Source organism: Tasmannia lanceolata, unplaced genomic scaffold (genome assembly GCF_043159265.1).
Source record: "Tasmannia lanceolata isolate RefF3 unplaced genomic scaffold, GAP_Taslan_0.1 ptg000020l, whole genome shotgun sequence".
Lineage (NCBI taxonomy): Eukaryota > Viridiplantae > Streptophyta > Magnoliopsida > Canellales > Winteraceae > Tasmannia > Tasmannia lanceolata.
This window is the reverse complement of record NW_027518697.1, coordinates 10,229,492-10,240,880: the sequence shown is the minus strand read 5'-3', so window position 1 is coordinate 10,240,880 and position 11,389 is coordinate 10,229,492. Positions and strand designations below refer to the sequence as shown.

Below are 11,389 nucleotides of genomic sequence, written 5' to 3'. Positions count from 1 at the left end.
CCACTGCAATCTGTAAGAACCACCCACAAAATAGACATAACTGGGATACCATGTAAATCCGCCAAACAAACGAGACTGAGAAATTTATAAAAAACAACGAATCCAACTGATACAACCGGGCGTATGTCAAATTTGAGAACAGACTGGAGGGGAAAATGGTCTCAAAGGAACAGGCTGCAACAAACCTGAAGATTTAAACACTTTTAAGCAAATGTTCCAGTTCAATGATCACAAGGCAGTGAAACATTTGGACAACACATACATCAGGGACATGGAAAAGAAGTCCCTTGGTAAGAATATATGTCCCTTCTGGAAATGCTGCCAGCATAAGAAATGGAAAAGTTTTAAGTAGCCAAGCCACACTACCTAATGGCTGCCTTGGGTTGTTTACTTGGTTGGGGCTCTTTGACCAACTTGGAAGCTTCATCAATGGCGATAAGTCCCAAACCCACCTCCATTGCCTCCTCCTCATCCTTCTCCTTTTTCGTCTCGTCAGAAATACTATCATCCATGGGTTCGGTCTGAACAGTAGGCAAAGAAGGTTCGAGAAGTTGAGGGCGAGCAGTGAACCATGTGTGGGTTAGGCATTGGGCTGCCGTAGGCCGCTTTTCTGGGACAAAATCCAGAATGGGAACTAGAAACTCGGCCATGTCATTTGCATCTTGCTCACTGAAGTCGTACTTTTCCATGAGCACCTTGGGAAGGGGCCAAAAACGCAAGCGGCGAATGTGCCTCAAGTCGCCATATCTGTTGAAGAAGTCACGTGAATATTGGCCACTTAAGGCAATCTGAAAGAAAAACATGATTGCCATTAATTTTAACTATCTTAAAAATGGTGCTAAGGGAAAAGGGAAGCTTCTTACTTTACGCGGCATCATTCCCAGAAGCTCCATCATCAGCGCCAAGTGGTCCTGTCATCACAGTGAATTAGCAGTAGGCATCCATGCTCAGCCCATTTAGTAAAAACTAAAAGTTATGGCTTCACCATCCACCTCGGATGCACACATCCAGACAAACGAATTCTTTGGTAAAAACAAATGATATAGCCATTTCCAATCCAAAGCCCAATATTATTGGCACAAATAGAATAATTGTAGAATATATGACCAATTGAAGATTTTTTTTTTTTTTAAAATTGACATTTATATATTCTCATACTTATAATTACATAAAAGAGGGAACAGGAGTCCCCTGTGATTACAAGCATGAAGAAACATCAGAACAAGCTCCAATGTGCATGAAAGAAAACCTTAGACAAGAGCAAAAAATGCTATATGCCCAACATCCTGGACAATCCTTAGAAAGGCCAAGCTATAACCCATTAGCAATCTCCAGATAGAATCTTAATAATCTCTCCTTCGTAGAACCAACCCGAGACATGTCTGTTTCATGAATCCCTATCTCCATCAACTTCTTCCAAAAGAACACATACTATACCAAGGGCTCCCTTCAGCAGAAGTTAGGTAATAGGTGGCTCGAAACAAGTCGAGCATCTGCATCGTTTTAATACACTCATTTTACTCTTCTGCTATCTCAGAACTAGGAAGAAAATACATCCCAAGCAGCGAAGAACAAAGTTCCTCAAGCCCACTCTGATTAGGGCTACAAATGAACCGAGCCGGCTCCCGAACATGTTTGGGTTCGGCTCATTAAAAGCTCGGCTCAGGCTCGTTCGTTTACTAAACGAGCCGAACCCGAGCCCAAAAATTAGGCTCGCCAAATAAACGAGCCAAACTTGAGCTTTGTATAGTTCGGCTCGGAAAAGCTCGCGAGCTTTTTAGGCTCGGTTCATAAACGAGCCGAGCCGAGCCGAGCTTTAAAGCTTGGATTATGTTTGCTTTTTATATATAAAATAAAAGAATGTGGGCTGTTTATCACAAATGAAAGTTTGGCAGGGTGGTTAAGGCGCTGGATTTAGAGGTGGCTTGGGTTCAAATCCCACAGATGTATGTTTTTATCATTCTTGAGATGAGCCGAGCTCAAGCTTGGTTCGTTCCACTTAACGAGCCCGAGCCGAGCTTTCTCGAATATTTCACCAGCCGAGCCGAGCCGAACACGAGCCTTCATAAAAACTAAACGAGCTGAGCCCGAACACCCCAAAGCTCGGCTCATTTGTAGCCCTAACTCTGATGATCCTTTACTATCTTCCGATTTGAACTGTTGTTCAAGATAAAACTGCTGGGACCCTGACCCTAACAAAATCTCATAATCAAATACAATGAAGCAACCCAAGAAACTAAGCCCCAGTAAACACCTCACAATCTGAGAATATAACGAACCATCAAAACAACTATTCCTTCAGGATACTAAAAAACCATCTCCAAACCCTTATAACTCCTTAATCTCTTAGAGCCTTAAAGCTAGGCCGAATAAATCCAGAAACCGTCAAAAGACTTACCAAGATCCCAACGAAGATTCACGTCAGGAGACCGAAGAACCAGGAAGAAAAAAGGGGGGGAGACATAAAAGACTAAAACCAAAAAGATATCTACAAGAGACAAAAAAGGAGAGGTTCTCTAAGGGCTGGGGTCTGAGGACCTATCCCTTTTCTTGCTCTGACTTTTGACCTCTTCCTTCTCCTTGTCATTTTCCTTAACCAACGGATCTTCCTGCCATGTCCCAAACACATCCCCTAAAATCAGAAGATCTGCCGATTCATCCCATAAATTGACTTCCTCTTCAGTTCGACGGATCGACAAATTCGCAGAGGGAGCTTCCTCAACCCTCGCTCTCTCCCTTTGCTGGGCTACTCATCGCAATCTCCTTTCCTCTCTCTTCTGCTAGTGCCTCCTTGAAAAACGGTAGTTTGTATTTCGGGACACAGGTTCTTTTAATATCCCTCGACCCAATTAGGAGAAAAAATTCTTCCATGTTCTTTCTTGCATCGGCCTTGAATTTCTTCCAATCCTTCTTAAGGATTTCCATTTCAAGCTCCCTTGGAGTTGACGGTCCTTCATAAGGTCTTCTCTCTTTAACTTTAGGAGATTTTTTAGTCTCGTCTGCAGGCTCGACCCAAGGCTCGACCAACTCGATTTTCCTCTTCCCTTTTCTGTCATCTTCATTGTCTTTCCCTGATGAGTTAGGATTTTCCATGAGAACAATTAAGGAAAAATTTTCCTCTTTTTCTTTCCTGCTATCTGGCGACCCAAGAGCTTCCTTTTAAAGGAGTGAAAGACCTCCTTTAATAGCCAAAAGCGTCGGAGGCTTGAAGCAAGATTAAGTTTTTGGGAATGAATGCCACTTTTCGAGGCAGAGACTTCTCCTTTACGGTAGCTATTCAGCTTCCTCAGCCAGGAGACACGTTTCCCATGGTATTGACGCGTATCCTTCCTGACTCTGATAATATTCTTTATTATCTTTCTGGGGCTCTCCGTGGGTTTCCTTGAGCCCATCAACGGTCTTAGTTGCGTAATCTTTTCTTCCCTTGATACGATATCGATAGACTTTGATTCTAAGGCATTTCTTCCAGGTGTCAGTACACTCTTGAAATCCATTCGATTAGATTTACCTGATTTTTCTTGTTGACTTGACGTACTAGCCCCTGGTATCTGTGATTCAATCCTTGACAACCCACTTGGTTCAATTTCAAAAAACTGCCCCAACGGCTCTTTTTCCTCCCTTCCTCCTTTTTCTGGAAAAACTTTTCCTTTTCTCTCATGGAATTGTTTTTTCTTTGGCGGTTGCCTAATCTGAACTTTTCTTCCTCTACTTTTGAAACATTGGAGTTGTCTTCAATCATTGTTGGGCATTGGTTATTGTTGGTCATCACTCCTTCTTCTACCTCCTCAGTGCATATTAGAAAGCTTCTTGAGCCTATCTTAAAGCGGATGAAGGGAATATGATGCTTCCATTCCGAGGATAATACTTTTACTGAAGCATAATTCATGCAGCGGTCGTGGTTACCCGTCATTTGAACTTCAATTACTTGTCCAAATTGTTTTCCCAGAGCCTCAATCGTTGATGGGGTCCAAGCATGTAACGGAATACTATAGAATCTAATCCATCTGGCCTTCATGGTCGATGTGAGCATTGAGTTCCAGAGTCTCAACAAGGAAAGGTTGTCTCCAAGGGCTATTCCCTTTATCAAGAATCCAATTAGCTTGGAGTTCCGACTCAAAGTTGAAAAGGACCAGCGATAGGCCAATGTGGAAAGGTTTTGATACGTGGGACATATTCCAAAGTCTTTTGGCATTCAACCATACCTCTTCCAAGCTCCATTTGTTATTATCCAATGATCCCACTAAGCAACTTCTGAGAACTGAGATTCGTACTTCAATCTGTTTATCCGGGATTCTGATTTCCGGTGGGCTTTTACAGAAATCAACCAACTGGGTGAAATCGCGCAGTTCTCCAAAGGGATTCCTTCCTCCTTTTCAAACATCTCTTACAAAGGCTACGAGATCCGAAGTTTCTATGCTCAATACCAGAGCATTTCAAATCCGACTGGTGTGAGATGCGAGACCCCCCCATCCCCCCCAATCCAAAGCTTCTTCTAACACATTCTGCATAGTGCCGATAGGGGACGAATGAATTAGAGGAGTTTTTGGTTGATAACAGATATACCAGCCCTAACCGATGAGCCTCTCTCTGAAAGAACCCCTCCATCTCCAACTTCTGCTTTTTACTCACTCCACCTGCCAAACAAGAACTCAAACTAAGAGAATCACAATCCAGGTTCACCACACCTTGTTTGAGAACCAACTGCAATTGGTAATTTGGGTTCTCAGCTTTATCTCATAAATGCAAGGGGTATGAATTTTCAACATTCATATTTTAGGTTCTGTTACTCAACCTTACAAAGTTGCATTGTAAAGTTTCTGTAGTTTTTGACCAATTGAAGAATTTTGAATGCAGTGTCTTTGTTCTTTTTCCTAAAGGACTTTCTTCTATAGAATAAGAGGAATGGTATGATTAGAGTGATCCCTCGCAACAAAAAACACATCTCAGCAGAGCCTGCTAGCGTCGCTTTGAATAATATGGCTCAATCCTAGCATATGGTGCAAAATACGACTGATTGAAATTCATTATTAAATAAGAACCACCTCACCAAATCATTTCCCATACAGAAAGCAACAACAATGAAAACTTGCACCACAGTTGACATAATCTTTTAAGTTGGGACCAGAAAAGTATCAAGAATTTGCAACTACAGGGATTTAACGTATCTTCTCAAGAATTCTAACAATTATGGAACTAAAAGGCTAACACCAAAATGCACTATGGAACTAATTTCTATCTTTCTGCTTCATAACTCGTGCACAATCAACAAAAGAAATGCAAAATATAAAACCACAAAAGATGATCAAATAGAAGATGCAGAAGTTTGAACATTCTCGAAGACCAAAAAGCAGAGTACCACTGCGAAATTCAAAAAGGTAAAGCACCTAATGAAAATAATGCATAATCGCTCCCATATAGATGTCATACTTCAAGGTGGGAAAAAAACAACTAAAAATTAGAATAATAAAACAGCAAATACAAGAAACCAGCATACATGTAACAAATAAAGCCTTTAATGATTGATCAGAAGCTTCCAACACCAGTGTCACAGTCTTGTATTAATCTAGTACATTGATCAAAAGCTTTCAATGGTGTGAATACATGCTACACAGCAGTTTTGTGGATATCCAGTACATGGATTGGAGATTTGAAAAAATGGGCACAACCTTTTTTTTTCGAACAGCACTAAATTGGCGTAATTCAATCATTGGCGGTCTAAATATTTCATAGGGACCAATATTAATCCCTTCAATTGTTAAGTCATGCTTCTCAAACATATCAGGGTAAGCTCAGGAAAACTCAGTTGCTTAGAAATTGTTTTTACTTTGAATTATGAACACTTTCACAATAATGATGGACCAAGTCATCTTAGGATTAGATTTTTTTTTACTGGTAGGATTAGATCTTACTAATGAATTGATACCATTAGCCCAGTCGTAGATTTTAATGAACAATCCAACAGTATTGGCAGAGTCTCTAACTACAAGTCAAAAATTTTATACTCAAGTTCATCATCAAATTTACCTTTCAAAAAAGGAAAAAAGGTCGCTGCTAGCGAGGTCAACATGATAATATGCCAGCGAGGTCATCAAAATTTTGTTATACACCTCAAATACATGAAGGCAAATCAGTGATCATGAAGTTACAGTGAGAATGTGTTGGAGTCAACAACAGCAGTTTATGTTAGCTGGATATGTGAGGAGTTGATGCAGGGATCCACCAAATGCCAAAATCTCAGGATATGTATATGGCAATGATCTGATATGTGAGTATGGGATATGGGTAAGGATTCTTTAAGAAAATGTTAAAATAGCTTAAAACCAGCGTGGTTTGAAAATTGAAAAGCACACACATCTGCCTTGCACAACAAATCAACATCTCCTTCTTTGGATACCTCTCTCTAACTTAGAATTCTCATTTCCTATATGATAAGGAACATAAAAAGAACAACGAAGATTTATGCTCAAAAGGTCATCTTTGGAACACGAGGCACCAAACCAATAGCGACCAAAAAAATCTAAAACTTGGGATATGGATCAGTCATAGTCGACACGCATCCCACACCGTTATCCTTACTGTATCCTGTTGAGTTGTTACTCCATCCATTTTGAAGTATCACACTTTCATAGGTAGCAGTTCCAACAAAGAGTGATCAGTATGGGGACATTGGACTTACCATGTTCACTCTAGTAGGATTATATGCAATTTAACATGCTTTATGTTATTTTTTACTCGAGGCCATGGATACATGGAGAGATGATGATGGCTTTAAGTCACATTGTTCTTCCCTACGAATTTGATAAGTAATTAGGATAAGTAGTTCTACTTGCACTCTTACATATGGTATGACTTCCATATAAAGCACACTCTAGTCAGTAATTTGTAATTAGCAATTGATTTATTGGTGTGGTGATCGATGAATGATGACGGATGATCGCGCTTTAAATATTTAATTTTCTTATTTTTTGACAAGATACTCAGTAGTGAGTACCAATAAGTACAGTATAGACTTATGGATACACAGAAAGCAAAAGAATACAGAACTACAGAAAGTAAGACTGACACATATACATTAAGTATGTTTCAACTTATATTAAACTCTTTTCAATTTTCATTATGTTACTTTATTTAGCTTTTAAGTATAAGAAAATCAGCACATTGGCCAACCTCACAAAAGAAAATCAACACACTCAAAAGTCAAACCCACGTGCCACAAGACTTACAGATTCAAAATAGCTTTTTGTAGAGCTGAGCAGGAACCCAATACCAAGTTTACAAATTACACCGGCACATATGCAAGATTCTAGTAAATATGCAACAATATTACAATATGTCCTCCCTCAAAATGATGATATCGAACCTAGTATCAAGTTTACAAATTACACCAGCACATATGAAAGATTCTAGTAAATATACAACAATATACAAGATGTCCTAACTCAAAATGATTCTATGATCTTAACTGGAAAATCCGCATGATCTAAAGTCGTACACTAAGTAAGCACAGACATACATGGAAAAAGCTCTTAGATAAGAAGACATTTTAATTAGAATGCTAACATAGTCCATCAGAATGACCAGAAATGAGAATGCCTTTGAGATGAACATCAGTGAACACAGTGAATAGCTTGCAGTGCAAAGCAATCAAGAAGTAATATCTCAACAAACAAACAAACAAACAGGCAAACAAAAAAGAAAACGAAGAGCGAAATAACTAAAAGTTGCAGCAATGTGTCCATACCTCATCCCTGTCAAAACCATCGCCGCTATGAGGGTCAAAGAGAACATCACCAGTTGCCAGCTCAAAACATATGCAAGCAAAGGACCACATATCTGCCGAGGTAGAGTATTTAGATCCAAGTAGAACCTCTGGACACCTGTATTGCCTAGTCTGGATGTCACTCGTAAACTGCTTGTACGTCCAACAGGCATTCCCAAAGTCAACCAATTTGCACTTGAGGTCAACCAACATCAAAAGCTTCTGCCTAGTGGAGCGGCTCCCCCTTCGACGACCTTGATTGGCATGCTTATCATCCTTTATCTCATCAGCAGCCGATGAGTTATGTTTGCTAGCAGAACTATCCGGTTGATCTCCCTCGGTTTCCGAATCCAAAAACGATAGCCTCTCACTAGATGCAAGATTTTTGGGATCTGATTCAGTTTCCTCAGTGACTGCCTTTGCCGCTCGTTTAGCCTTTCTCCTGATTTTTTTCTTTTGGTTCCTCGTCATATCCCCATTGGAGCTCTTTATGTCTTTCGGGGCTCCAGAGTCGAACCCAGCTTTATCTTTTTCGATAGGAAGGACAAGAGGAATGCCCGATCTCCGGGCATCTTTGGAAGGGTCTATCGTTGATAAGAGCAAGATGTTCTCGGGCTTCAAATCGGTGTGAATGATGGAAAGCTGGCGATGCAAATAATCCAGTCCTACTAAAACATGGAAGCAGATCTCCTTAACCATGGGGAGAGGTATGCCGCGATAGTCGGAGTACTTAATTAGAGTCAGAAGATTATCTCCCAAATACTCAAAAACCATACAGATATGCTGCCCGTTCGGCCCAGAATGCTTGAAATGATCCAACAACTTCACCACACACTTGTTGTCTTCAGGATCACCCCCAGCAATCTGTTTGAGAATGGTTATCTCATCCATAGCCGCCTCTGTGTAATGCTGAGCACTCTTCTGGACTTTCAGTGCCACATATCTCTGCCCAATGTACACATAAAAAATCTTTATACATCTATCACACATCAACTCCTTGCCTCCCCCTCCGTTGATCTAAGAATATATCTATCTATCTGTGTAGCATTTTATTTAAAAGAGAAAAGATTTAAGGGCCATGTTCGGTTTGGGCCTAACAATCGGTTATCACAATCTGAAACCCACAGGACCTAAAAAAAGAGAAGCGGATGTTTGAAAGAACATATAACATCTGATCCAAATAGTGAATGCGAAACCGATTATTGGACTCAAATTTAAACGTAACTTTTGAGTCGAATAATCAGTCAGTTTGACACTTACAATCGATTGTCATAATCTTAACGAACAGGTTTCGAAGAATTTAGATCGCCTGAGATCCTCTGTAATCCCCCTATCTTTTAGATATTGTTTCTAGGGTTAGGGTTGGTGATTTGTACTCTTGATTGTATTACCTTTAAAAAAAAAAAAAAAAAAAAAAAAGAAGTCTCTAGCCTAAGCAATAGCAAACAGAATGTGCACAGAACAAACAACTGAAAATATATGTATAGAGAGAGAGAGAGAGAGCTAGGGTTAGGGTTAGGGTTAGAGAGACATACAGAGTTGTGAGTATCCCAAGCGAGCCAGACAGTAGAAAAATGGCCCCAACCTAGTTTGCTCTGAACAACATAAGCCCCGCCCTTGAAAGAATCCCCGATTCGAACAGGGTGATATCCTCCTTTTATATAATCCTTAGTCCCCTCATCTTCTGATGTCAAATCGCTACTTTCACTTCCATCTTCTTTCCGCTCATCCTTCTCCATCACAAATTCACAGCACAACAATTCAAAAAAATGAGTGCCCTAATCAATCAAGACCCCTCTCTCGTCTTTCCTCTTTACAGATCGAGCGTGAAAATGAGAGAGGGAGAAGAAATCTCGTAATCTCTCCCTCACTCACTCTTTTTTTTTTCTTTCTTTACTTGTGAGAGAAGACGGGAAAAAAAAGAGTGTTTGAAAGGGGGGTGAAGTAGAGGAGAGGGGAGTGTGTTTATTGCCGGGAAAATTGAAAGGCACGATGAAGAATACGAGAGAAATGGAGAAGTGTTTTTTTGGGTGTTAGAGAGGGAGGAGAGTGGTTGGACACGAAGCTTCGGCAAGAAAATAGGTTCGATTAAACAGCTCTTCCTCCGGCCCCCCCCACTCTAAAAGGGGAATGAGGACGGTAGTTCTTTTCATCATGACTAGTATAGAGATGAAATGATATCGACACTCTTGGTATTTTGATAATGGCACTCTTTACTATTTACAACTAAGTAGGGTTGAACTTTGGTTGGGTTAGGGTTGGGAAAAGCCAACCAGATTTAATTTCAGGTTAGGTTAAGGTTGAAGCCTCTGGCAAACCGACTCGACCTCTGTCCTCTAATTTTATTTTGATTTTCTTTGGGTTATTGTATTTTTCTATTTGGCTCTTGGTGAACCTGAACCCAACCCGACTCGATTTTCAGGATGGATGGATTGGGTTAGGGTTGACCATCCTCAACCCGAGGGTTGGGTTGGGTTGGATTAGGGTTGAGGGAATGGTATCACGGCCTCTCGAGTTGGGTTTTAGGGTTGGCTTCAACGCCATCCAACATGACCCGAGTTGCACCCGTACAACTAAGGGTCTATTTGGTATCCATAAAATGCTTTCTTTCCTCTCTCTTTTATTTTTTGAACGATGAGAAATCCATTAAAAGAGAAAGAGAAAGGAGAAACCAGCAGCCAAGATGGTCAACACAAGATAGGGTTGCAACTCGGGCAGGGTTGGGTCCGGTTGAACCCAACCCGAAAGAGTATTTCTTCGACCCTAACCCAGCCTGACCTAAGCCCCAAGCCAAGGAGGGTCAACCCAAACCCAACCCTAACCTGACCCGAGCCCCAACTAGAGGCCATGTGTGACTCATTTGGACGAATGGTGTCTGGGTACCGAATTCCTATTCCTCCATATTTTATGGATGAAATCTAAACCTAAAACCCTTTTAAAAATTTCTTTCATCTTTCAAACAAAAAGAGAGAAGAAATCTAATAATGATCACTCTTTGGGCCCCACGACCGATTAACATCGGGCCCACCTTGATCAGATGATCCTGGACCCTTAAATAAAAACCCACCAAGAGAAGCTAAAGCATTGCTTTTTCTAGGGTTTAATCTCACAGGTGTGGTGCTAATCTCACAAGGGACAACGAGCACATGAGAAAACACAAGCTAAAAGCCCTCTGTTTTCTAAGGACCAGTTCATTTTGGATCGAGTCCAAAACGGATTATGGTCTCAAAATTAAGGCCCTCTTCATTTTGGGTTTTGAGAGTTGATTTTGAGTTTAAAAAAACTGATTATGGACTCCGAATGAAACGTAAATTCGAGTCCAATAATCAGTTTTGGACTCAAAATCCAATAGGAATAGAGATCCTATGTTTGTTTGGGATTTTGAGTCCAATAATCAGTTGGACTCAAAATCCATAAGGATATGTTTGTTTGGGATTTCGAGAATTGATTTTCAATCCAAAACTGATTATTCGACTCAAAATTAAATGCAATACTGATTCTAAAAATCAGTTTGGGACTCAAATTCCAGGTAGAACACAGCCTAAATGCATTTTTTACTCCAATAATCAATTTCGGACTAAAAATCAATTCTCAAAATCCAGAAAGAGCATGGTCTAAATTACACATAAA

General features: G+C 40.3%; 1 protein-coding gene across 1 annotated transcript; it reads right to left on the bottom strand.

Moving 5' to 3' along the window:
* Positions 1–57: 57 nt before the first annotated feature.
* On the bottom strand, positions 58–9,902 carry LOC143854052 (uncharacterized). The gene is made up of 4 exons (XM_077363776.1): positions 9,295–9,902; positions 7,742–8,704; positions 864–911; positions 58–788 (listed from the first exon to the last, which is right to left on the bottom strand). Exons 1-4 carry the CDS (start codon positions 9,496–9,498, stop codon positions 363–365), a joined length of 1,641 nt encoding a protein of 546 aa, XP_077219891.1. The 5' UTR covers positions 9,499–9,902; the 3' UTR covers positions 58–362.
* Positions 9,903–11,389: the final 1,487 nt, after the last annotated feature.

Coding starts and splice junctions, on each gene's coding strand:
- LOC143854052 (XM_077363776.1), bottom strand. CDS start 9,498: ATGGAGAAGGATGAGCGGAAAGAAGATGGAAGTGAAAGTAGCGATTTG. Junction 912..7,741: donor ATGGTTTTGACAGGGATGAG/GTATGGACACAT, acceptor CTGTGATGACAG/GACCACTTGGCGCTGATGAT. Junction 789..863: donor TGGGAATGATGCCGCGTAAA/GTAAGAAGCTTC, acceptor TTTTTCTTTCAG/ATTGCCTTAAGTGGCCAATA.